The 22,530-nt window shown below is 37.1% G+C and overlaps 1 protein-coding gene across 1 annotated transcript; it reads left to right on the plus strand.

Annotated features, from left to right (window-relative positions):
* The first annotated feature begins 1,248 nt into the window (after positions 1 to 1,248).
* On the plus strand, positions 1,249 to 19,303 carry EPYC (epiphycan). The gene is made up of 6 exons (XM_017726669.1): positions 1,249 to 1,425; positions 11,562 to 11,715; positions 15,264 to 15,422; positions 16,026 to 16,228; positions 17,241 to 17,336; positions 18,866 to 19,303. Exons 1-6 carry the CDS (start codon positions 1,258 to 1,260, stop codon positions 19,034 to 19,036), a joined length of 951 nt encoding a protein of 316 aa, XP_017582158.1. The 5' UTR covers positions 1,249 to 1,257; the 3' UTR covers positions 19,037 to 19,303.
* The last annotated feature ends 3,227 nt before the right edge of the window (positions 19,304 to 22,530 follow it).

Raw genomic sequence — 22,530 nt, forward strand, 5'->3', positions numbered from 1 at the left:
TCCCCAGAGGAATTTCATATCCTCATGCTTAAACCAGCTTTATAAAGACCTCTTTTCATGAAGCTAAAATTCAGCTTGTTGCACAGCACACACATTAAAAAAAGTCTCATGTATTTCTTAAAGTAGCTACAATTTTGAAATTAAATATTTAAGTGTGTGTATCATGGCATCCCATAAGGAGTACAATTTATTAGACTTACGCATTGCTTGTTATCACTGTGCTTTTGGTGAAATTAATGTCAGCTGCAGATAAGTAAAGGTGCAAGCAAAGAATGCTGAATAGAGCCTTGTGTCAGGCGTCTTATACGATAATAGCGAATGCACCCCTTACAAGGAAAAGGGAACGCATAAACACTAGTGCTCAAGCCTAGCAAGAATTTTCTACCATTTCACAAAATTCTGGAACTTTAAATGGGTGATAACTCAATTTTACCATTCTATTTTCCAAAGAGAACAGGTGAATGTACTACACCACCATTTCTCACTACTTTAGAAGTGGTGTTGACTAAATAATGAAGGAATTCAGAGTACTGTCGTTACTGTCCATGGGGCTATGAAGGACACATTATTTCTTATTTTTCTCCCAAGACCTTTGCAAAAGTATGGTCCAAATATGCCACACCAATTAAAGTTACATTCTGATAAAACAACTAGTGGGTGAAAAGTGTTTTGATTATGCTCATCCAGAGACAACAGAGTTTCTAATGCTTTCTAATGGATTGGTGGGTTTTTTCGTTTTGTTTGGTTTGGTTTTTTTTTAGTTTGGTTCAGTTTGGGGTTTATATAATGGAGGAGAAATATAATATTACATTGTTATACATTTCAAAAGATTATTTATTGTGATAAAAACAATTAATATAATAATTTACCTTTTCACTGGTTTCACAAAAGTTCGTAACTAATGGTGCAATGAAAATAGGTGAAGTTGGATGAAAGGGGAAAAACACCACTCATACGTTCTCATTGAGGTCAGTTTATTTTTACACCAATAAAATTCAACTTTTCTAAATTATATAAATATGAGAATGGCCAAAGCAGTGTGCAGAATTCTCAGGCCCAAGGACTCTTCATGAAGAAAACCAGACTAAACCACTGAGTGCCCATGAATAAATACAAATTATTCATCAGAAATATTGTGTTATATATATATATATAAAAGTACTGTATTTGTGACATTAAATTGTCATAGATTCCTTGTGAATACCAGATTACCTACAGTCTGTCCATTTTGTTCTCTTTCAGAAAAAAAAAACCAGAATGCAGACCTTTGTAAATGTTTTTCTGGGATTTTTTATCTTTGAGTTTGTTGGAGCTGCCCCTATCACTGATACCATAATTTATGATTCTGAGTTCTATAACATACCATTTGGAGAGCTGCCTCATGCATTTGCCTTTGATGAAAACAAGCAGTCTGATGAAGTAGAGGTAACTGGAACTTATTTATTCTGTCTTTCCAAAGTGCATAAATGCAGTAGCTACTGATCAGTTTCTCTCTGTCATGAAAACATTTATCAGACAAATCTACTCATGTGGTTTCTATTGCCTTTGCAGTTCATGCACTTTTTCCCTAACCTACAAACAAAGCCAAAATATATTCTGATTGTTTGGGGTTTTATTTGTGGAAATTTTTAAGAGTAGATGAAAGGTACCATGCTTTCCTCAGGTCTCCATGTTCCACAAATTCTGTTGGAGATTGTCATTGTGATTTATTTGTCTGTATGATGCATGGAGGCAGCTGAGACAGGACTTCCAGCAGTTCCCATTAAATAAGGTTGTAAAATGCTGTTTCCTTAGGTTTATGTTCAGTATAACTATTTCAGGCCATAAATGCTAATGTTTTCTCTTGCTGTTATGAAAGTGGCAGAAGGAAGAAAAAGAAAGGGAAAGCACTTGAATTTAAACACAGGAAAGTAAGAAAAATTACTGAAGAAAAACTGTTGAAATTCTAATACAATATGAGGTGGTAAGATATGTCACCTGCAGAAGGAAGGGACTCCACTTGTTGACTTAAATGCTTCCTTCCTCTTCTATATTCCTTTATTTCTTTAAAATTATTAAAAGGTTACATTAACTTTATTCTCGTGCTCCTGATTAGACATCGGCACAACTTCCCTGAAGGTAATATAAGCACTCTGTGTTTCAGGATTGTGTGTGATAGAAGTTGAGTGAAAAATACAACATTTAAATAGTATGGTCTTTTCTTTTTTATACATAATATTTTAGTACTCTTTCACATAACAATGCATAATTCATGAAAACACATTCCTTTGAAAGATTCATGATTACAGCAGGAGGGATAGGAGCTAGTCTTTCATCATTGTGCAATAAAAATTGGATAACAGCTTTGAAATCAAAGGACAGAGACAATTTAAGAATAAATATATCCCAAAACAGGAGAACTGAAGAGGTACGAATAATCTCAAAGCTAGAGCTAAGATCAGAACCTTATAGTTTGTAGGAAATAAATTTTCAGTCTAAGAGGGACTGAGAAGAACTTTGCTCCAAAGAACTTACCTTCCTTGCCTTTGGCCTGTTTCCCTTGTGCCACTCTTGTGCTGTACTTGATTCTGTTTGAGCTTGATTTCCTGATAAAGTCACTACCAATTTTAGTCGCTGTGCTCTCTCTATTTCACACTGATTAATAAATCACAGTTTCTGTCTCTCTTTGTTCTTAAAAATGAAGCGTTTATTCCTGCAGAAATTACTTCCTTCCCAGAAATGGGAGAAGCTATTTTGAATGTGTCTCATCACTGAGTTTTTCTCATTCAAACAACAGATTTCTTAGTAATGCAGTGAATGGTAGATGGGATTCTCCCATGCTGTGCTTTCTCTGTGAGGTCCTATAACACCAAAGCATGGGTGTTATAGGACCAAACTTTCCCAAGATTCTGAGTGAAAGATAAAGATAAAGCAAGGCTTTAGTGTTCTTTTCCAGCTGAAAGGAAATTCAGGATGACTGATTTTGCACCCAACAAGAGAAGATACAAGAGATCCCAACACAGGTTGGGTTTTTTTAAGAAAGCATGGAATAGGCAGAGTTCAGAAAGACTGTTCATACTGTCTGGTAAACTTTTCCAGAGCATGATTATCTTCCATTACTGAGCTCTTCAGATGGACTTCTTAAAATTCATCAGGTGAAGTTCATCCGTCGCAGTAGTTGAACAGAATTTTGCTTTGCATATGGATGGACCTCCCTGTATGAGCCATTTTTCATAGATGTTTAGCCAAAATCTTTTTTTTGCTTACATTCCTAATACCATGTACCACCCAAGAGAATCCTAAACATTCAGTTCCACATATCCCAGGAGATATGAGTGGTCAGTGCTGTAGAAATCAAGCAAATTTTATAGACATGTCAGTGTACTATTTGATAGGGCATATCAGTCTTGCAATTTATATTTTAATCATTGAATAATATTGATATCACTCAAGTTTTAAACAGAATACATTTGATTTCTTGATTGTGGTTATGACTTTCCTGTTTAAAATCTTGTTATCATAACGATGTGAACAACACAAGTGGGTCTATGTGTAAAACTCAATATTTATTCAAGGTCATGGGTTAGTTTTTATTATGCATAGCTTACATGATGAGCAATACCACAGAGACCCAGACAAACAGCAGGCCTTCAACAGATCTGGCCTGTGTGCAGTAACTCTTTAAGACCTGAATTTCCCTTTAGAGAGCTCTGAATCATGTCTTTAGACTTCTGAAATAGTGGAGAAAAAGTTAAAGTAGCTGTTGCTGTCTTCAATTTAAGATTTTAAAATTCAGTTATGTGCAAAGATAAGTCATTCTGTTTAACACATTTTTAGACTCGTTAGCAAAATGCAAACTTTACCATGGTTGTGCATCCAACTGATTTGCAGAAGGTCCAGGAGACTGACCAGTTCCAGTACCTCAGATGCATTTGGTGTGCTACTCCTGTTAATTTCAAAGTGAATTAACCACCTGAATTAACTCAAGGAGTTAAACTAAAGCACCTGTGTCAGCATGTCCTTTTCTGGACCCATTAGATACTGTAATCACACATTCAATGTGTAATCACCAAAATGAGGAAAGACCTAAAGGTAATTAGAAAGGTATAGTTTCCACTCATTACGTCTGGTTTAAATTAGGCTTTGCATCCCAAGATCATGCTCCAAAACAAGTATGAATCATTCTCTTGGGATATGTATTGAGGTGGGTTGACCTTAGCTGGCTGCCAGATGACCATCAAAATGTTTTCTCACTCCCCTTTCTCAGAGACACAGGAGAAAAAATTAAGGTTAAAAACTTGTGAGTTGACATATAGTCAGTTCAATGAAGAAAAACAAAAATTGCACGTAGAACAAAGGGAAACAAAATGTTTGTTCTCTACTTCCCATTAGCTGGTGAGGGCCAGACACTTCCAGGGAAGTAGTACTCGAGTATGTGTAGCAGGTGCTCCTGAAGACAAACACCTTGATAATAAAGCCCACCCCCTGCCCTCACTGCCTTCTTTCTCTTGGCTTGTATTGCTGACCAGATGCCATATGGAATATCCCTTTGCTCAGCTTGGGTGACCTGTCCTGGCTGTGTCCCCTCCTGAGATCTTGACCACCTCTAGCCTATTGGTGAGAGTGTAATGTTGGAGAGACTGCCTTGGTGCTGTGCCAGCACTGCTCAGCATTTGCCAAACACAGGTGTGTTATCAACACCTTTGCAGCTAAAACCACAAAGCACAGCACTGAGGGGTACCATGGGGAAAGCTAATTCCATCCCAGCCTGACCCCATATACCTATCTTCCTCAAATAATTTTTGATGAACCCTAGACATCTGTTTCAGGCTTAGTACAAAACTTTTGCCTTAATACAGTTAACTAAGAGTGCCCGAGTCCAAGTTCATGACTTTGTTACTTCTCATACTCTGGAAGTATTTTTTCTTGTGTAGTGTGTATGTATGTATACACACACACACACTTCATTGTATTGAAAACATTTTTCTGAAAATGTTTCTAGATAATGGCTCTTGATATTCTTCCACTTGAAGTCTATTTTTGTCATAGATTCTAGAGTAATCTCAAGGTTGGGAAAGGTTACTTAGTGTATACATGGGATACATTTTTAATGCAAATATTTGCACGGCGAAAATAATTGTAGCTGTGAATTACTTGTGAGAATTGTATTGAATCCTCAAGCAAAGCTATGTATTGTCATATATTAGGTGGGTCAAATTGGCTACATAATCTATGGTTTCTAAGATCCCAGGTTAGTGAGACACAAAATACCTAGCTAAAGCTTTGCATCCAAATGAAAATTGCTACTGGAAAAACTTTAAGTAATATCACTCAGAAATAAAATATGCATAGATACATTAAGATAGCAGAATCAACTCTTTCACAGAAAATGGCTAAAAAAAGGCAATATAAAAGAAAAGTCTATTATCAAGGAAAGAATTCCAAGGTCCTAAAGGAGAAAGATACTGCAAATAAATGTACTGTAAGTGTACAAGCTTTTTGTTGGATTTATCTTCTGAAACAGACAGTAACAACAGTATAAACATGAGCTGCTGTATCTTCCCTTTTCTTTACAATTCATTAGTATTTTGAATTAATTTTATATCATGATAGGGTTCAGAGGCCGCAATCAAGACTGGGTCTCCCAACTGCTCTGAAAACATATACGAAGAGAGATTTCCTTCTTCAAAATGAATACAATCAAACCAGTCTCTCAAAGGAATTCTTGTGTGAGCTTCTCACTTTTTCCCTCTTTGAAACGAAAACTTTGTTTGGAAAATGTGTGAGAAAAACAAATTGTGGAGAGAGATTCTTATGTACATCAGCTACTGATGCCTAATAAAATGGCTCTGCAATTTTATCATAATATCTGTTAAACATAATCAGTCAGTTTTCCTTTAGGTAGGAAAAACTAAGTTAGAAAAATGAGAAGTGAAAATATAGGCCAATCAGAAGAATATTTTCATTGCTAAGATAGGCAATCAGTGAGGCTGAAAAGCAAAGGAGCACTTAAGAATGGTTTGCCTAGCACTGAATAAAGAGAAAAGCAAGGGAGTTAAATTAAATAAGACAGGTTGGTCTGGGTCTGCTTACACAAAATAAATAAGCTGTAAAATAGGATCCACAAAATACTCAGAAAGAAGCAAAGCAAAAGTCTTGTATTTGATGCATTTGAGCTGATTAGCATTAGCTTGTTGAATTTGAATCGAACTAATAGTGGGATATTCAGGTGCCTGCACAAAGCTCAGAACTGCAGTTTGAGACATTTGCTCGTGTCTGTGTGCATACACACAAGCCATCTCTGCTGTTGCCATAACACACACGAAGAGGGGCCATACTTGAACAAGAACTCACTCTTGCCATTCTGCAGTGTTGAGAGAGGCTCACACTGCTGTTCATATCATTGTGGTAGGTATTAAATAAGAGACTTCTAAGTGGGTATACAATGACTTTTCAGAACATGCCGTATACATTTTTTAAAAACCCTTTTAATTAGTACAAGTAATGTACAAGTCAGCCACAGAGTTGATAAGAGAATCAAACTTATCATTTGAATTCCTCAAATAGGAATTTTTCTACTTTTTCAGGAAGTCTTTGAAAGCTCTTATTATTCACTTTTCTGAAGTGACTAACAAATCTATTTCTTTTTAAGGTAGAACAGTAGGAGAAAAAAAGTCTTTAAAAGCAAAATTCAAGAAGAAACCAGTACAAGCTACTTTTGGAAAGGAAAACAAACCTCCCTGCCCGTGACAAGGGGGTTGGAAATAGATGATCTTTATGGTTCCATCCAACCCAAACCATTCTGTGATTCTATGAATAGCTTCTACCATAATTAGACATATTCTTGTAAGCCTTTGGTAGTTTCAGAACAGCTATGGGGGAAACTAGTTCCTTTTGATGGGTCAGTGTGTGGAACAGCTGTCCCTTCTAGTTTCTAATGCCTCTTTATAAGTTTTGAATTTTTATCTATGTTTTAAGTGTATTTTTTTGCAGTTAAAGAAACATTGAAACAGAACACACTTCATATTCTCCTGTGGATTTAAACTTATCATATGTAATACATCAGTTTTGATCCTAAAAGGTGTAGACATAAAAGACACATAAAATAAATTCCTGAGCCTTTTCTAGTCTTTCATTTGTCTTGCCTCCTTTACTGTCAATGGTGAGAGACAGATACCTAAACATCCCACCCTAAAAGGAATTTCTGTAGCCAGTGTCTGGAGCCGCTTTTCAGAAGTTTTGTATCATTCTGTACTGACTGTGAAGAGATGCTAATATAAACTAAGTGCCCAGCCTATGGATGGCAAGTTACAAGTTGGGTTTTACCAATTGCTTTTTATCACTTACTGATGTGTTCCGATATCTGAATTCTTGACCTTTGTAATTTCCTGGTCTGAAAGTGCCTCTGAATTGACCAGCCACTCTAAGCAATTTCATTAGAAAATGGAGTCACATTGGATAAATACAAGGCGGGGAAAGAAATAGATGCTTCATGCAATCTCAGGAAAGATACCACTGTTCTTTGGTGTGCTCTGACACTAACCTGCACTGGTATTCTCTAAATCTCTTGATTGATTCCAAAGACAGAATAGGGTAACTATTAACCATATAGTTAGATGTCTAAAGATAGGTGATGTGATACCCCTTCAGTTTTTTCTTATGCCATGTATTAAAACTGTCTTGGACAGCAGATTATTATTTGAAGACTTGCAGCTATTGGCAAAGAGAAACATACTTTATTATATTTCTCTACAATGTTCTTCCTGCTTTGTGATTTTCCATAAAGCATATTTCTTAAAGTAGCAAATGAAATACAAGTCCACTCCCTGCCTAATTCCAGGCTCCCTTGTCCCTCCAAAAAACCCTATGGAAAATAATGCCATTAAGTGATATACAATCATTTATATTTCAAATTTATTTTGTTTTTAGTAAAGGCCATGTTGCCAAAAATAAACAAACATCTGGAAGATGAGGGATCATTCTGTACAGTATATAGTCCAGGAAACATCTTTGTCTTGTTACAGTCTTGCATGATTTATCAAACATGTAAAAGCTGCATGGATCAGATGACCAATAATGGGAAACAGACTTTTACCTTTAGGTCACTGGTTCAAGTCCACGTTATGTACAGCAAGAAAATACAGCTCATGCCCTGGGTCTGGTATGTAAAACACATATGTCAGTGAACTCTACTCTGTTACCAGTATAAAAATAGCAACATCATTAAGCTGACGTCAATAATTTTTATTTCTTATGACACTCACAACTGCGGGAGACTGAATGGATAAAGCTAACTACTTGCAACAGCTTCCCTAAACCCTGGATTTAGTGCATTTGCAAGGAAGCTGCTGGGAGACTTTTAACTGCGCATCTACAAATCCAGAAAAAAACCTACAGAAAGAGAGAGATCACAGTCTAGAAACAGAAGTACTAGAGGTTAACACCTCTGCTTTGTTACCCAACAGCTACAGTGATTAATCAACTAAGAACCCCCAGAGAGCATAAAGTAAATCACAAATCCCAAGGAAGTTCCATAAAGTATGTCGCCAAATATGGACAAAAAAGTCCACCTTGAAAATACTCTCCTCCAGAATATTATTTTCAGTAGAACAAAGTTGCATATGAAGACATTAACAGGTCTCAAAATCTCTGGATTTAATTCCAAAGTTCAGAAGAGGTACTCTTATCTGATTTCCACAAAACTGGTGAAGAAGTAGACAGCATGTGCAAGATTTTTAGTGCTGTCCTAACCTGGGTCAATAAAAGTCTGGAATGCATCTCTCCCTCTAGGCTTCCTCCATTCAGAGAACAGCTGTCCCATTTCCTTTGTTCCCAAAGTCTTCTTTTGATTTGTCCCCAAGTCCATTCCTGGTTAAGCTGTCTACTCTCAGTGCTGCAGATGGTAACACTGTGTGTTTGTCTGCACAAAATGACAAGGTACATCCTTACTCTTACTTACATCAACTCAAGTTACTCAGTCATAGTTCAGCAGAAGGTCATCTTGCTCATTTGATTACCTTGCATTTTGTGAGATTATGACCTTGGTAACTGTATTGGGTCATTTTTTATCCATCAACTCTAATTATTAATAGTATCTGTGGCTTTTTAGAATACAACTAAAGAATGTACAGAAAACCTAAATTGTTCTTAGTCAAAATCTGAGCCTGTGTAGTTCACAGTGCTTACTGGTTTTTTATTGCTCCCATGTTCTCCGTCTTCAGTGAAACTGATACAAAATATTTGACTCTATTTCCATTATATAACCTAAACCAAATTATTTTTGTACAAAAAATTAGATTTTAGGTAGTTATTTAGGCGTTCTAAGGCAGTCCAGGATCACAATGCTTAATACTGCTTGTAATGATATATAGCTGTGCTGCAAGATCCAGGTAACCTATTATGAGTTGTAAAGTGTTTTTTTTTCCAAAATTTTCACAGATCATAGAATTTTCTGGGTTAGAAGGGACCAAGATCTTCTACTTCCAACCCCCCTGCCATGGGCAGGGACACTTTCAACTAGCCCAGGTTGCTCAAAGCCCCATCCATCCTTGCCTTGAGCAAGGGAATCCATAACTTCTCTGGGCAACCATTTCCAATGCCTCACCACCCTCACAGAAAAGAATTTAATAATATATAAAAGTTTCAGCTTCAAGCCATTTCCTCTTGTCCTATCACATGTCCTTCTAAAAAGTCTCTCTCCAGCTTTCTTGTAGGTCCCCTTCAGGTACTGAAAAGCTACTACAAGGTCTTCCCAGAGCCTTCTTTTCTCTGGGCTGAACAACCCCAACTCTCTGTCTTCATCTTCTTGGCCCTCCTCCAGACTTGCTCCCACAGGCCCATGTCCTCTTTGTGATGGAGACCCCAGAGCTGGATGCAGTACTGCAGGTGGAGTCTCATGAGAACAGAGTAGAGGGGCAGAATCACATCCCTTGAGCTGCTGGTTACATGTGAAATATATATACACATACAGAGAGATTCAAAGAGGGATCAAATACAGCAAAAGCTTTGCCACTTCTTGGAATCCAGATGTCAGGTGTTTTAGTTCCTTTAACTTCTATAGTCTACATACAAAATCAAATTTTAAAAATTCTAACCATTTGGCTAGTCTGAATGCAATTACTTTTTAACTGTCCTTTATAATCAGAATTTATGAACGCTACTGGAATGGATTTCAACAACTTGCTCTCCATAAAGACAGTAAAGACAGCAGTAGCTGTGGTATGGTCTCAAAAAAGGAGATGCTTGGTCAGGTGAAAGACTCAGGATTCAATAGTTTTATGGTGGTGTTGTGCTAGAAAGCTGCAGTGGATGAAAACTGAAGCAGAATTTTGGGCTTTGGTGCCTTTGCACTTGGAATAATGATACTGTGACAAAATTCCTATATTTGGCTGTGCCTTAGAAAAAGATAAGGAGTGCTAACTGCAGTGCAGGGGTGCAGCACCACAGGATTAGATACATCAAATTTTTAACAGAACCTCAGCTGTGCAAAACCCTATAAGGACACTAATTAATTGTCTTAGATTTAAAGAATAAAGATCACATTTTCACAAGGGGCTCAGTGCAGTCAAACAATATTATTACACATGGAGAAATGAAGATACAGCAGGAAAGTAACTTGCAAAGGTCACACAACTATGTCTGGGTGATTACAGAAAACAACTCTGTCTCTTTGCTAACACAGACCCCTCTGCAACAAGCTTAGCAAGTCTGCAATACTCTTTTTATGAACAGTGATATGATACAAGAAAATTGCTACATCTTAATTTTTATCCTAAATTGTCATATAGGAAAATCAACAGAATGTGTTTTTAGAATTAAAGTTAACCTGACAAAATTTACTGCTTTGACTAATTATGTTGAGTGAAGGACAAAAAAAAAATAAGTTTTCTATGTCCATGCAAAGATCCTCCAAATTTTATAAGTGTTTTAAAATCTAGATTTTATCCAATATTTTTATATAAATCAATTTTTTCATACCACATAATACAGGTACTAATGAATGCAGCTAACCAGAGTCTTTTGGTATTCAGATATAGGGGGAAAAAAGACAAAAAACCCACCAACATATTATCAAGTAATATGTGAAGTCAGAATTCAGAATTCATTAATAATATTTCTAAATGATGTTAGTGTTCTAAGCAGAGCCTCCACAGCTACATTGGATTTGGATTTATGATGGTACAACTTACAATTTTATGGTAAATGACTTGCACCTTTTTGATATTTCACAGCAAATTTTCATTTGTCACACACAGTTTATCAATTTTTATCACAAATCTAATTTATCTTTAAATAAATATGAAAAGGTAATTTTGCTAGTATATATTCTCAGTAATTAAGTATATGCATGTGTGAATACATAAAAAAACATTCAAAACACTGGGATAAAAAGTGAATAAGTATGTTGGATTTTCATGAATTTTTTATATATCATCAGAATTCATTATAGTTCCTGGATAAAATGAAGCTCAAGCACTAAAACTCAGAAAATATGTGACCTCTAGTGGGAGAATACGAATAACTGGAAAAGAAACAACTTCCAAGGGAAGTAAACAGTAACATTTCCTTTTAATTTTCCCTAGACAGAGATTGGGACAGAACTACCTTCTGTAATTCAAGAGAGTTATTCTTCTGCACCATTGACAGAAGAAACTGAGGATGAAGCATCAACGCCAAAATTAATTGACGGGTCTTCAGCACAGGGGTCAGGGGTTCTTGGACCCCAGACTCAAGATGGTTAGTAGGAAAGAGAAATGAGGTTTTTGTGTATAGCTTTGGTTTTGAGCAAGCCCACTTTATTTTCTTTTTTACTGAAGATGAAGTACATAAATTCTATACTTCTCTTACTGAAGAAATATATAACATGCCTATCTTGCATGCTCCAGATAGGTGTCAAGAGGTTTCCATACTATGTCACCATGAAAACAACTGTGCCAGTGAAGATTTACAACTTAAAAACTTGCTGATAGTTGGCAAATGCTACCAGTACTTGTTTTTTTGTCTTAGATTTCAATATCATTATCAACTGTCTTTATTTATAATGATTTGCTACATGTTTTCTATAAATGTTTTCATACAAAGTGTAGTTAAAATGTTGAAGAATTTTGACCATGAAAACCTGTAGACTGAAAAACTTAAGGAAAGGGAGATGCTTAGAACTTTTGAGTAAATAAGATTTTCAGTTCTGACTACCTATAGTGAAATAAGAACTTTATAAATCTTGCAAGGGAATTAAAATTGCAAAACATAATCTGTCCCTCTCCCCCACAAACTTTGAAATGCTAATTATTGACATTTGTCAGCAGCTCCTCTAAATTCTAATAGGTAAAACTCACTAGAGTTATCCATTGCTGTGAGGGATCTTTGTGTTGTATGGTGATCAACATATGGTAGCAGGAAAATCCTACTTTTTACTATGCTTAACACTACAGCTGAGTGCCATAGAAGAAAAATGAAAAAAAAAAAACAACCACAAACATAAACCCCAGAGTTCCTGCTTCCAAAATTGTGTATTCAGTGAAATTAATAATTCATAATCTTATTTTGGTACATACAACAAGTGAGCCTGACCAGGCAAAAATAAACATGGTCATAACAAACAAAAATGGAATGAGAACTTCCCAGGAGATTTCAGAAAAAAGAAAAAGAAAGGCCCATACATACATTTTTTTCAATTTTGAGAACTACAAGATGTTACAATATATCCTGTAAATATTATATATGGTGAATTCTGTATCGATCAACATTTTTGAGTACTGCATGCAAATCAACTAAAGAAATGCTCAAGACAGTATCATGTCAAATCAAATTTCTCGTGTCTTCCATTTTCTAGCAATACATTTTCCTGTCAGACATTGCTGCTGTTGGCCTGGTACTGAATAGAAGACTGCAAGGATCAGTAACATTAAGACAAGCTCATTTTTCTTGTTGATATCTTTTTGAATCCTTCCCCTACCTCTGCTTTTTTTCAGTGTCCACCAGACATAAGTGACAAATACCACTCCTCTAAGACCAAAAATAGGACAGGGTGAAACCCTTTCCCAGTACTATGCTATTATATTGCAATATTATGAAAAAATATCAGCCATCCTTAACTCTAAATTCATCTAGGCCTAGATTTGCTGGAATAGTTCAAAGTGTGGATATTTTTTCCCTGTGTCAGGCTTGCTCTCTGTAACCAATTAAATCTGTCCTGTGCAGAAAATTAGGGAAAGCATGAAAAGGTTCTTATCTCTCCAGAAATTGCATTCCTGGATGTCCAAGTAGATATTATCACATAAAAATAAAAGAGTACTCTGGTTACTGATTCTTTAATCTTGTCTCAAAAGGCACCTCAATTACCTACAGGTAATTGAGGCAGATTAAGAAGGCACATCTCTCATGTAGCCACATCTGATGTGGAGAAAAACCAATCTGCAAGAAAAAAATTTTCATATTCCTGAATTATCCTACGATTCTATAAGTAACAAGAGCAAACAATCTCATCTGCTACAAGAAGGAGGAAAACGTAACAGAAAAGTACTTCTGTGGGATTAAAAGCTGATAAACAGATATGATGATTTATACCCATAAACAAGGAAAATATGTATCAAAAAACTCAATGTCACAAGTATTATGATCCCACTATTAAAACTGTTAGAGAGATGCCTCTGCCTGAATTAAGGTGCAAACAAGACCATATGCCGAAGTCAATAAGATGAATTTTATTTAATAGTAAATGGTGTGAGGGGGAGAGAGAGAGAGAGAGCAGGATAGAAAGAAATATAAAAAAGGAGGGAGGGGGAGAGAAAGAGAGTAACAGAGAGATAGATTAAGTAGAAAATATCACCACTCCATGGATCCTGATGGCATCCCATTGATCCTCATTTTCTGGTCTTCTTGGTAGTGAGGGTGCCAGAAAACAGAGTTCAATGGGTTAATATACATTAGGGCCAGGTGGGAATGCCCCGGTAGCTCTCCTTGGGGGTGACAAGTTTGACACAGGCTCTTGCGGCAGACTCTGGATCTGTTGCAACCCTTTGCATCATGTGCAGACCTGTGGTACAAGGCCTCAGGAATGAGTCTGGGGGCACTCTGGGGGTCTTTGATGGATTATGAAACCCCCTCAGCTGCCTCTTAAGTGAATGCCCCATGGATGTGGCCTTCCCAGGGTGGGGAGGGGTATACAGCTGAGCCAGTTTGTGTGAGGGAGGATGGGTGTTCATTGCCTCTGATCAGAGGTTACAGCGCACACCCAAAAACTCTCCTCCTGCTGCTGTGGTTAGGGGGTTGCTTGTGCCTCCCCAAACCCAGCCAGAGTTTATTTTCAGGACAGCTGCTGGGTTTTGGCTTTCTTGTGAATACATTCTTCTCCCTCAGCCTTGTTTATTTCTCCCCATACCTGAGATAATTGAATAGTGTCACCTTTATCTTATCTCAAGTTTCCTTAGGTGGTTCAGCTCACAGACCAAAGTTCCAGTCAGGAGGCACCTTCAGGGAGAGGTGGGCTTTGGTGGTCAAAGCTTCTTTATACACTTTTGCCATAATGGCAAAAAGTACTTCATAACAATGTTTAAGACATTACCTATAACATTTCAGTCTTTCACAAGTCTCACCAAATTTGAACAGTGCTATCAAAAAAACCCCTTTTAGCTTCATGGTATTCATGCAGTTTTATGGCTGGTATCATATGACTTCATTTTTCGTTTTCACAAACTTCTAGCGGCAACCAAATGTTTTGTTAACATGGTCTCCAGGTTACCTTAGCTCAGACTCATATTGAAAAAATTGTCATGATGTAGAATTCCTGTATCTGAAAATGTAATTAAACAACATACAAACGAAACACAGGTTCTTCTCCACAGCTCCGTAGGAAATTACTAATTTCCTTACAAAACAATCAGAAGTAAAATTTACAGAACAAAATAGGAATTACAACAAGTTTCATTCATCAGCTATTATTCCTCTATCTAGATAGAAGTATATGCCTGCTAGCTTAAGGGGCAATCAACTTTTGGCTGGTTGCTGTCACCAAATATTCTATATAGTCTGAGAAACACTATATTAGAACAAGTTAATTGTTCTTCTAGGCATAGGGAGAAAAATAACTTCATTTTTAAAAGAATTTAATCACTTTATTGTTGTAATTATATGGTTTGGTGATCAAAGCAGAATGGGAAGTGAACTTTACCATAGACAAAATATGATCGCTAGGTACTTACGTGAGCATTTCATTGTAGTAATTTATGTAAAATTTTTATAAATTTCCATTCTAACAAAGTGTTTTCTCTTAAATTTCTTGATAGGTCTTCCCACTTGCCTTTTGTGTACATGCCTAGGGACCACAGTCTACTGTGATGATCGTGAGCTTGATGCTGTTCCACCATTGCCTAAGAAAACCACATATTTCTATTCACGCTACAACAGAATCAGGAAGATCAGCAGAAATGACTTTGCTAACTTAAGTACGGATAGCAGTATTATAGCAATTAACTTTAATTTTGTTTATTTCTGGCTCATATCAAGCTAAAACATAATGATATATTTTATATAATGTTTAATGATGGTAAATTTTACACATAAATGTGCATGCATTTTGCTGCTTTGGAGTAGAAAGGTCAATACATTAGATGCAAATTCTCTGCCAAATTTTGAGTTATAAATAACAATGATAATTGATCTTTTTGCTGTTACTTGCAATCATCTTTAGAAAGGTAATAAAAACCCCCAAATATTCAATTTAATTTTGGGGGGTTTTTTTAATTGGAAAAAGTGCTTGAGTGTATTTTATAAAGAAGCCAATATATCAAATTTCTTACATATAGGAAAATGTTGGAATAAAGAAATGTGGAACAAGGTAGTAGAGAATATGTTTGTTTCCCTTTAAGTGTTTGTTACCCTTTTTCAAAAGGTAATAATTGAAAAGATTCCCAAAACACACAGAAATCTTAAAACTCTGAACTTTGAAGTCTTTCACTGAAATATATATCAAGAATGACAAAGGCAGGGTTTTTTTAAAATATCACTAAATACATTCTCACATCTGTTATATCTCATTTCTCTGCCAGACCATTTAAAGAGGATTGATTTGACTGCAAACTTTATATCAGAGATCCACAAGGATGCCTTCCGAAGATTGCCCCAACTTCAGGAGTTGGTGCTCCGTGACAATAGGATAAGGCAACTCCCTGAGTTGCCAGCTACCTTAACGTTCATTGATGTTAGTAAGAACAGGCTTGGTCGCAGAGGGATACCAAATGAGGCATTTAAAGTAAGTTTGAGTGTGATGGGAAAATCTTTTCTTCCCCCCTCCAGAGGATGTGGATAGAAGTGCAGCCTATTCTCATGAGAGAGATGCTCCAGTCCCCTAATCATCTTTGTAGCCCTCCACTGGGCCTGCTCCAGGAGCTCCATGTCTCTCTCTTGTCCTGAGAAGCCCGGAACTGGACACAGCACTCCAGATGTTCCTCACCAGCGCTGAGCAGAGGGGCAGGATCACCTCCCTTGACCTGCTGGCTTCCTAATGAACCCCAGGATCTCACTGGCCTTCTTGGCCACAAGGTCACTGGTGGCTCATGGACAGCTTGTTGTCTACCAGGACCCCCAGGTCCTTCTCTGCAGACCTGCTTCCCAGCAGGCCACCCCCCAGCCTATACTGCTGTGTGGGGTTATTCTTTACCAGGTGCAGGACCCTGCATTTGCCTTTGTTGAATTTCAGATGGTTCATCTCTGCCAATCTCTCCAGCCTGTTGTGATCCTTCTGGAGGGCTGCACAGCCCTCTGGGTACTGGCAACTCCTCCCAGCTTTGTGTCATCAGTGAACTTGCTGAGGAAGCATCTGTCCCTCCATCCAAGTCATTGATGAACATGTTAAATGATACTGGGCCCAGTACTGAACCTTGGTGGACAGTGTTAGTGGCAGACCTCCCACTAGACCCCATGCCATTGATTATGTCCTTCTGGGATCTGCTGTTCAGTCAGTTCTCAATCCACCTCACTGTCCACTCTTCCAGTCCACACTTCCTGATTTTGCTATAGAGTATACTATGACAGAAAGAGTTGAATGCCTTGCTGAAGTCAAGGTAGACAATATTCAGTGTTACCCCTCATCCATTCTGGTAGTTGTTTCATTTTAGAAGGCAATCAGGTTGGTCAAGCCTGATTTACCTTTATGAATCCATGCTGGCTACCCTACTGATCACCTTCTTGTCATCCCTGCGTATCAAGATGGCTTTTTCAAATACGTCCGTCATTTCCCCCTGCTTTTTTCCATCTTCCTCTAGAATCTGGATGAACTGCAGCACCTTTATATCACTGACAATAACTTGGATCATATTCCATTGCCGCTCCCTGAAAGCCTCCAAGCTCTTCATCTTCAGGTAGGCTACAAAAGAAATGTCTCCTTACATCATGTTCAAATAGTATGCACAACTGGGAAGGGCAACCATTTGTCTTGTAGTTCCTTCTCTTTCTCCAAAAATGTTCTTACTTGACTAAAAAAGCTATGGGAAGCATAAAATTAACTAGTGAATGCAACCTTTCAAAGAAGTAAAATTTAGCTCAGCTAAGCATTAATTTTCAAAATTTCTAATACAATATTTTCCAAAAATCAAATTCTAGAATTATTATTAGCACAAGTTAAAGTTATGTTCACAGCTGTCAAGAGCAACATTAGTCTAAGAGACTTACCTAAGTGTCTAAGAGACTAATGACAAATCCTTTACACTGCTCATATGAATCTTCCAACAGAAATACTTTTGAATACCATGGGGAAGTTATTTTACATATTTATTTGTATCTATACTCAGTGCATTTCATTCTTTTAATAAAGGCAATTCCCAGCTACCATTTTTTAGTCAAATTTTTCCATTTGACTATGTTAGAACATCCTGTCCATCACCCTTCTGTAATCCTTTTTTTCTCTACTTCCTTTCATCAAATAGTTTCTCTCTGAATTCTTCCTTTTAGCCTTTTCCAGGTCTTTCCCTTTATCTCCTCTTATAACTATTTACATTTTTGTTTATCAGATATTTTTACTTATTGTATCATACAGAAAAAACCTTTCAGTAAGCAATGTACCTCACATCATTTAACCTCTGTCTTTCAGTAAGTAAATTTATAGAAACTGCCTGCTAGCTGACTTGTTTTTTCACCTGTTTGTGACTGTAAATTAAATATTCAGTGCTGTGTGCTACAGAAAAAAGTTAGTGAGCTGGACTTTTTCCACACCAATTTCTGACTAGCAAAGGAATGGAGAAGTGAAGAATTTTCAGACGGCCCTCATTTTAGGTGATGAGCTTTTTAGTCCCAGTTTCCTGACAATATTGTGTTCCAGCATTTCATTGTTGAGAATAGTTCATTTCAAGAACGGAAGTTCAGAGAATATAAGGCATATAAGAGGAATTTAAATCAAAGGAATAAAACTGAAAGCATTCTGTTTTCCCAGTATACATACAGATGTGAGTTAAACTAATGTGAGAGGGCCTGGGGGAGAGAAATTGTCACAGATCAAATTACAGATTTGTGCCTTTGTAGGTTGAGGTACATTAAGATGTCAGGACGATAATTATGTTTCTATGATTTTTAGACTGGCCTATCCTGGCTCAAATTTGTCTTAATAAGGCTCTTCAATATAATCTGGAAATGAAAGTGCTCTATATTTCTACAAGGCTCCTCCTTCAAAGCCTGCCTCTGCTACTTGGTTTGAGTTACTTAGTTTTGAAACTTTGCACTGACCAAGAAATTTTCCTCTGCTTGGAAGATATCTCTGCTGATGACTTGCTGCAACAATCTGGGCCCTTGAGTTCAAACAAGTATCTCTCTAGACACTGAAAATACATCCATAAATGGTTTTACTTTCAGGCAACTATTCTGATAGCTTTGTTTTTGTTTGCTTGTTTTCTTTTAGAACAACAACATTCAAGAGATGCATGAAGATACTTTCTGCAAAATGAGAGATTTTACTTATGTACGTAGGGCTCTCGAAGACATCAGACTGGATGGTAATCCCATCAACCTGAGCAAAACACCTTATGCATACATGTGTCTACCCCGTTTGCCAGTTGGTAACCTCATCTAAGCTTTGACAGCAGCCAAGACTGTCATATGCTGTAAGAATCTCTAAAGACAAATCATTAACTCACTGCTACATTAACCAAGACGAATTTTTACAAATATCATTAAATTGGGAAATATTTCCGTTAATATTGGAATTGATTACTGAGATATCAAGATTATGAAATGCTAAAAGACAAATCCATTATCTACCCAACTGCAAGTTATTTAGCAAGATCAAGAAAAATCCTTTACTACAAAAACAAGGAAAATACCAATTTTTTTGCTGAATTTTTCAGATCAATGTATGAATTCTAAATTTAAATAATTTTATATATTAAAGTCTAACTATTACATGGTAAATAAAGGAATAAAAGTAAAATATGTCTACACACTTGATTATTTTTTGGCTTTTATTTTAATTAAATATTTTTCTCTCAGAGGTGCATCCATTTTTCTACTTCTTTCCTTGAAGGTCCCTTCATTTTGGAAAAGTACTAGCAATATTCAAAACAACAAGTTTTCTTCAGATAACAGAATATTTCCTTGAATCAATAATGAAATACAGAGCTCAAATTCATATCAGATTACCCTCCCATAATCTATTTATACTTTTGCAGCAACAATTTATCTTTGTAATGCTGATGAGACCCAAAGCTGTTTTCTGTAACTTTGATAAAGTTGCCTGACAAATTATGTGGTAAGAAAAATCTCAAATAAAATAGCCTATTTGAGAAATACTAGATTTTATTCTGCATAGAAAATGGAAAAAAATTCCCTTTGTCATATTTACACAGTCAAACAAAATTTTGGAGTTCAATACACTAAGGACGAGGATTCAGAGACCAAAGTCACGAACCTCCTTGTGGGACTCAATTTCCAATTACTTGAAACAATTTCACAAAAACATCTCTACTGTTCAACAGCCTTTGCAGGTAAAGATTAGAAAATTTCCCTCTTGGGATAGTTTGAATCACTCTTCTCGTTTAGTGGAGAAGATTTAATACATTTTTCTAGGGAGAAAGCCCCCAGGAAAGATCCACTGGATACAACATTGGTACCTGCTCATTCTATTCTGTGGTGACAAGCAGCAAATAACACCTGCACATCTTCAGTGATAAAGGTTTGATGAAAGACTTTGGCAAAAAAAAAAAAAAAACCCTTCAAACATAACAAATCCACGTAGAAGATCTGGTATTTGTTCAGTATCTAAGTTCCCTTTCATCTACCTGAACATATATGCTCATTTAAAATGTAAATGATAAATTTCCCTTGGGCCGTGCAACAGAAACTGTTCACAGAGACCTCACTCTTCACCCTTGCTGCCACTTTCTAGAAGTGAGCACACGTGGAACAATATCAGACAGACTAAAATCAGCACAGTTTGAGCTGGGAGGAAGGAGGTGAGGTGAGCTGAGCTAAGGACAGGATATGGAGTGATATGATGAAGCAAAAGAGGAAGTAAACAATGTTGAGAGCAGAGACAGATCATTCTTGTTCTCTCCTGTCTTGCTGAAAGGCAGAGGGAGAGCAGCAAGATTCCAAAAGTCTTAGACCCTAGCTGCAGTTAGTTTTGTTTTCAAGAAATTCTATGCTTTCCTTTCCATTCACGTCACCTCTCATGCCATCATCAGCTCATTGTGTTCCCAGCAGAACACATGTATTCTGGGAAAGATAAAAATTCAAAGGTTGAGGGGTAAGTGAGGGAGACCACTGAAGCCCTTTCCACAGTTGCTGCAGCCCCTGAACTCTTGTACAGAGGTCAAGCTCCATGCCATGGTGAGGGATTTGCTGTCCATTCCACAGCTGTTTCAGGGAAGATGTATTTCTTTTGGAGAGGGCAAGCCTTGCTAATCATGAGGAGTATGGTGCACCCCCATTATATAAAGGAATGTGGGTGTTCAGATGTCTAGTCCCCAAGCATATTCTATGGTGCAAACCTGCAGTGTCGAGATTGTTTTGCAAGATACTCTCAGATCAAGGACAGTGAGAAAAGGGTATACTGTAGACAAAAAACAACTATTGCACTCTGGAAGTCAAGAAATACTAGATGGAGTATAATGTGTCTAAACTTTGCCTAGGAAGAAACCTCCAAAATCACAGACCAAAGCTCCCTCTCTTGTGTAGTGGTCAACTGTACTAATCTAATGCAGACATTATTCCGTTGTGGAAATCTAGCCAAGGAGTTCCCAGCTTTTGTGCCTATATTTTCCTTTTGTGTGTGCGTGTGTATTTTCCCTTACTGCATTAGAGTGCTATCAGAGGTAATACAGTTGCTGCTCTTCCAACTTCAGATAACAGTTCAGAGGTTAGCAGCAACAATGCCAAGGTTACATGTTTGAGTTACATATGGGCTGATCTGCTACTGCTTTCTACCATTCCTGTCCAGACACATACCAAAGTCATGGAAGTGAACAGAACCCTGTCTCTTCAGGGGTACTTTCTGCCAGTTGGCCTCCGTTGGGAAGAGAAATCTCTAAGACAAGCTCCTGTTAGTAAATCACAAAAGTAAAACCAGTGCTGATTTTAAAAGAAAAGATTGCTATTGCATTTTATAGACTGTTCAGTGCAGCAGTTGTGTGATTGACATCTTCTAAGAATGTCTGCAAGGACTATCACAGGAGAAATTAATAACTTGTAAATAATTTATTGGCCTGGGAAACTCAACAGTGCTGGGAGAATATAAGGCCCCCGAAACAGCAGAGCTATCTTACCCCTGAGATCTTCTCAGTAAATCCTGTTAACTTAGGCTTTTTAGAGTGATGCAGCTATTTCTGCTGCTGAGTTCTAGAGCTGGGGACCATACAGGGGTACTTCAGCAGCACAATCCATTGACCAGTACAAATACTTCTTCAGACACAGACTCAGCTTGGGAGACCCATGAGAATCTCAACCATGTAATTACTTTAAGTTACAGGGAGTTGATGTTAAATGTCTACTTTCTATTAAAGATCTCACCCGAAAGGAAATCCATGAAGACATGTTCTGCAAAAAGGCTGAAGCCATCAGTGTTCAACAAGGAGACAAGTAATGACATCAAATCAAACTGATAATTGTGAGTATTAAGCTACATGTCTAAAAGACTTTTCCTTTTGCAATGAAAATGAAGTGGCAATGCAGTTTGAAAGAAGTTGTATTTGCTTAGTCAATAGGTCTCTTCAGGAAGCACCTTTGATACTTCACTCAAAATTGATCACAGCTAAGGGAGTATTGTTAGACAAATGGGCTGCTAGAGAAATCTTTGATGTGAGAAGATCACAAACTCTATCTGGGATAACATCTAGGGTCACCTTGATCAAGAAAAGACTGTGAAACTTCGTCTTTTTTCTTTTTTTTTTTCATTTCTCTGTGGAGCTAGGCTCAGAACTGTCAATATTTATAGGCAAAGGCTGTAGCTGTCTCTAGAAAAAAAGGCCTAAAACAGATTTTGTTTCACTAAGGTACAGCATCAGTTAATCATTTCACGGACCGCTACTGCCACCGTGTGTTGATAAATAGCGACACTTGATATCATACCAA

The sequence above is a fragment of the Corvus brachyrhynchos genome, unplaced genomic scaffold (assembly GCF_000691975.1).
Source record: "Corvus brachyrhynchos isolate BGI_N302 unplaced genomic scaffold, ASM69197v1 scaffold242, whole genome shotgun sequence".
Lineage (NCBI taxonomy): Eukaryota > Metazoa > Chordata > Aves > Passeriformes > Corvidae > Corvus > Corvus brachyrhynchos.

Bases quoted from the DNA above. Each gene is read 5' to 3' on its own strand.
- EPYC (XM_017726669.1), top strand. From the start codon at position 1,258: ATGCAGACCTTTGTAAATGTTTTTCTGGGATTTTTTATCTTTGAGTTT. The intron at 11,716-15,263 runs GTTAGTAGGAAA...ATTTCTTGATAG, and splicing joins TGGACCCCAGACTCAAGATG to GTCTTCCCACTTGCCTTTTG. The intron at 15,423-16,025 runs GTACGGATAGCA...TTTCTCTGCCAG, and splicing joins AAATGACTTTGCTAACTTAA to ACCATTTAAAGAGGATTGAT.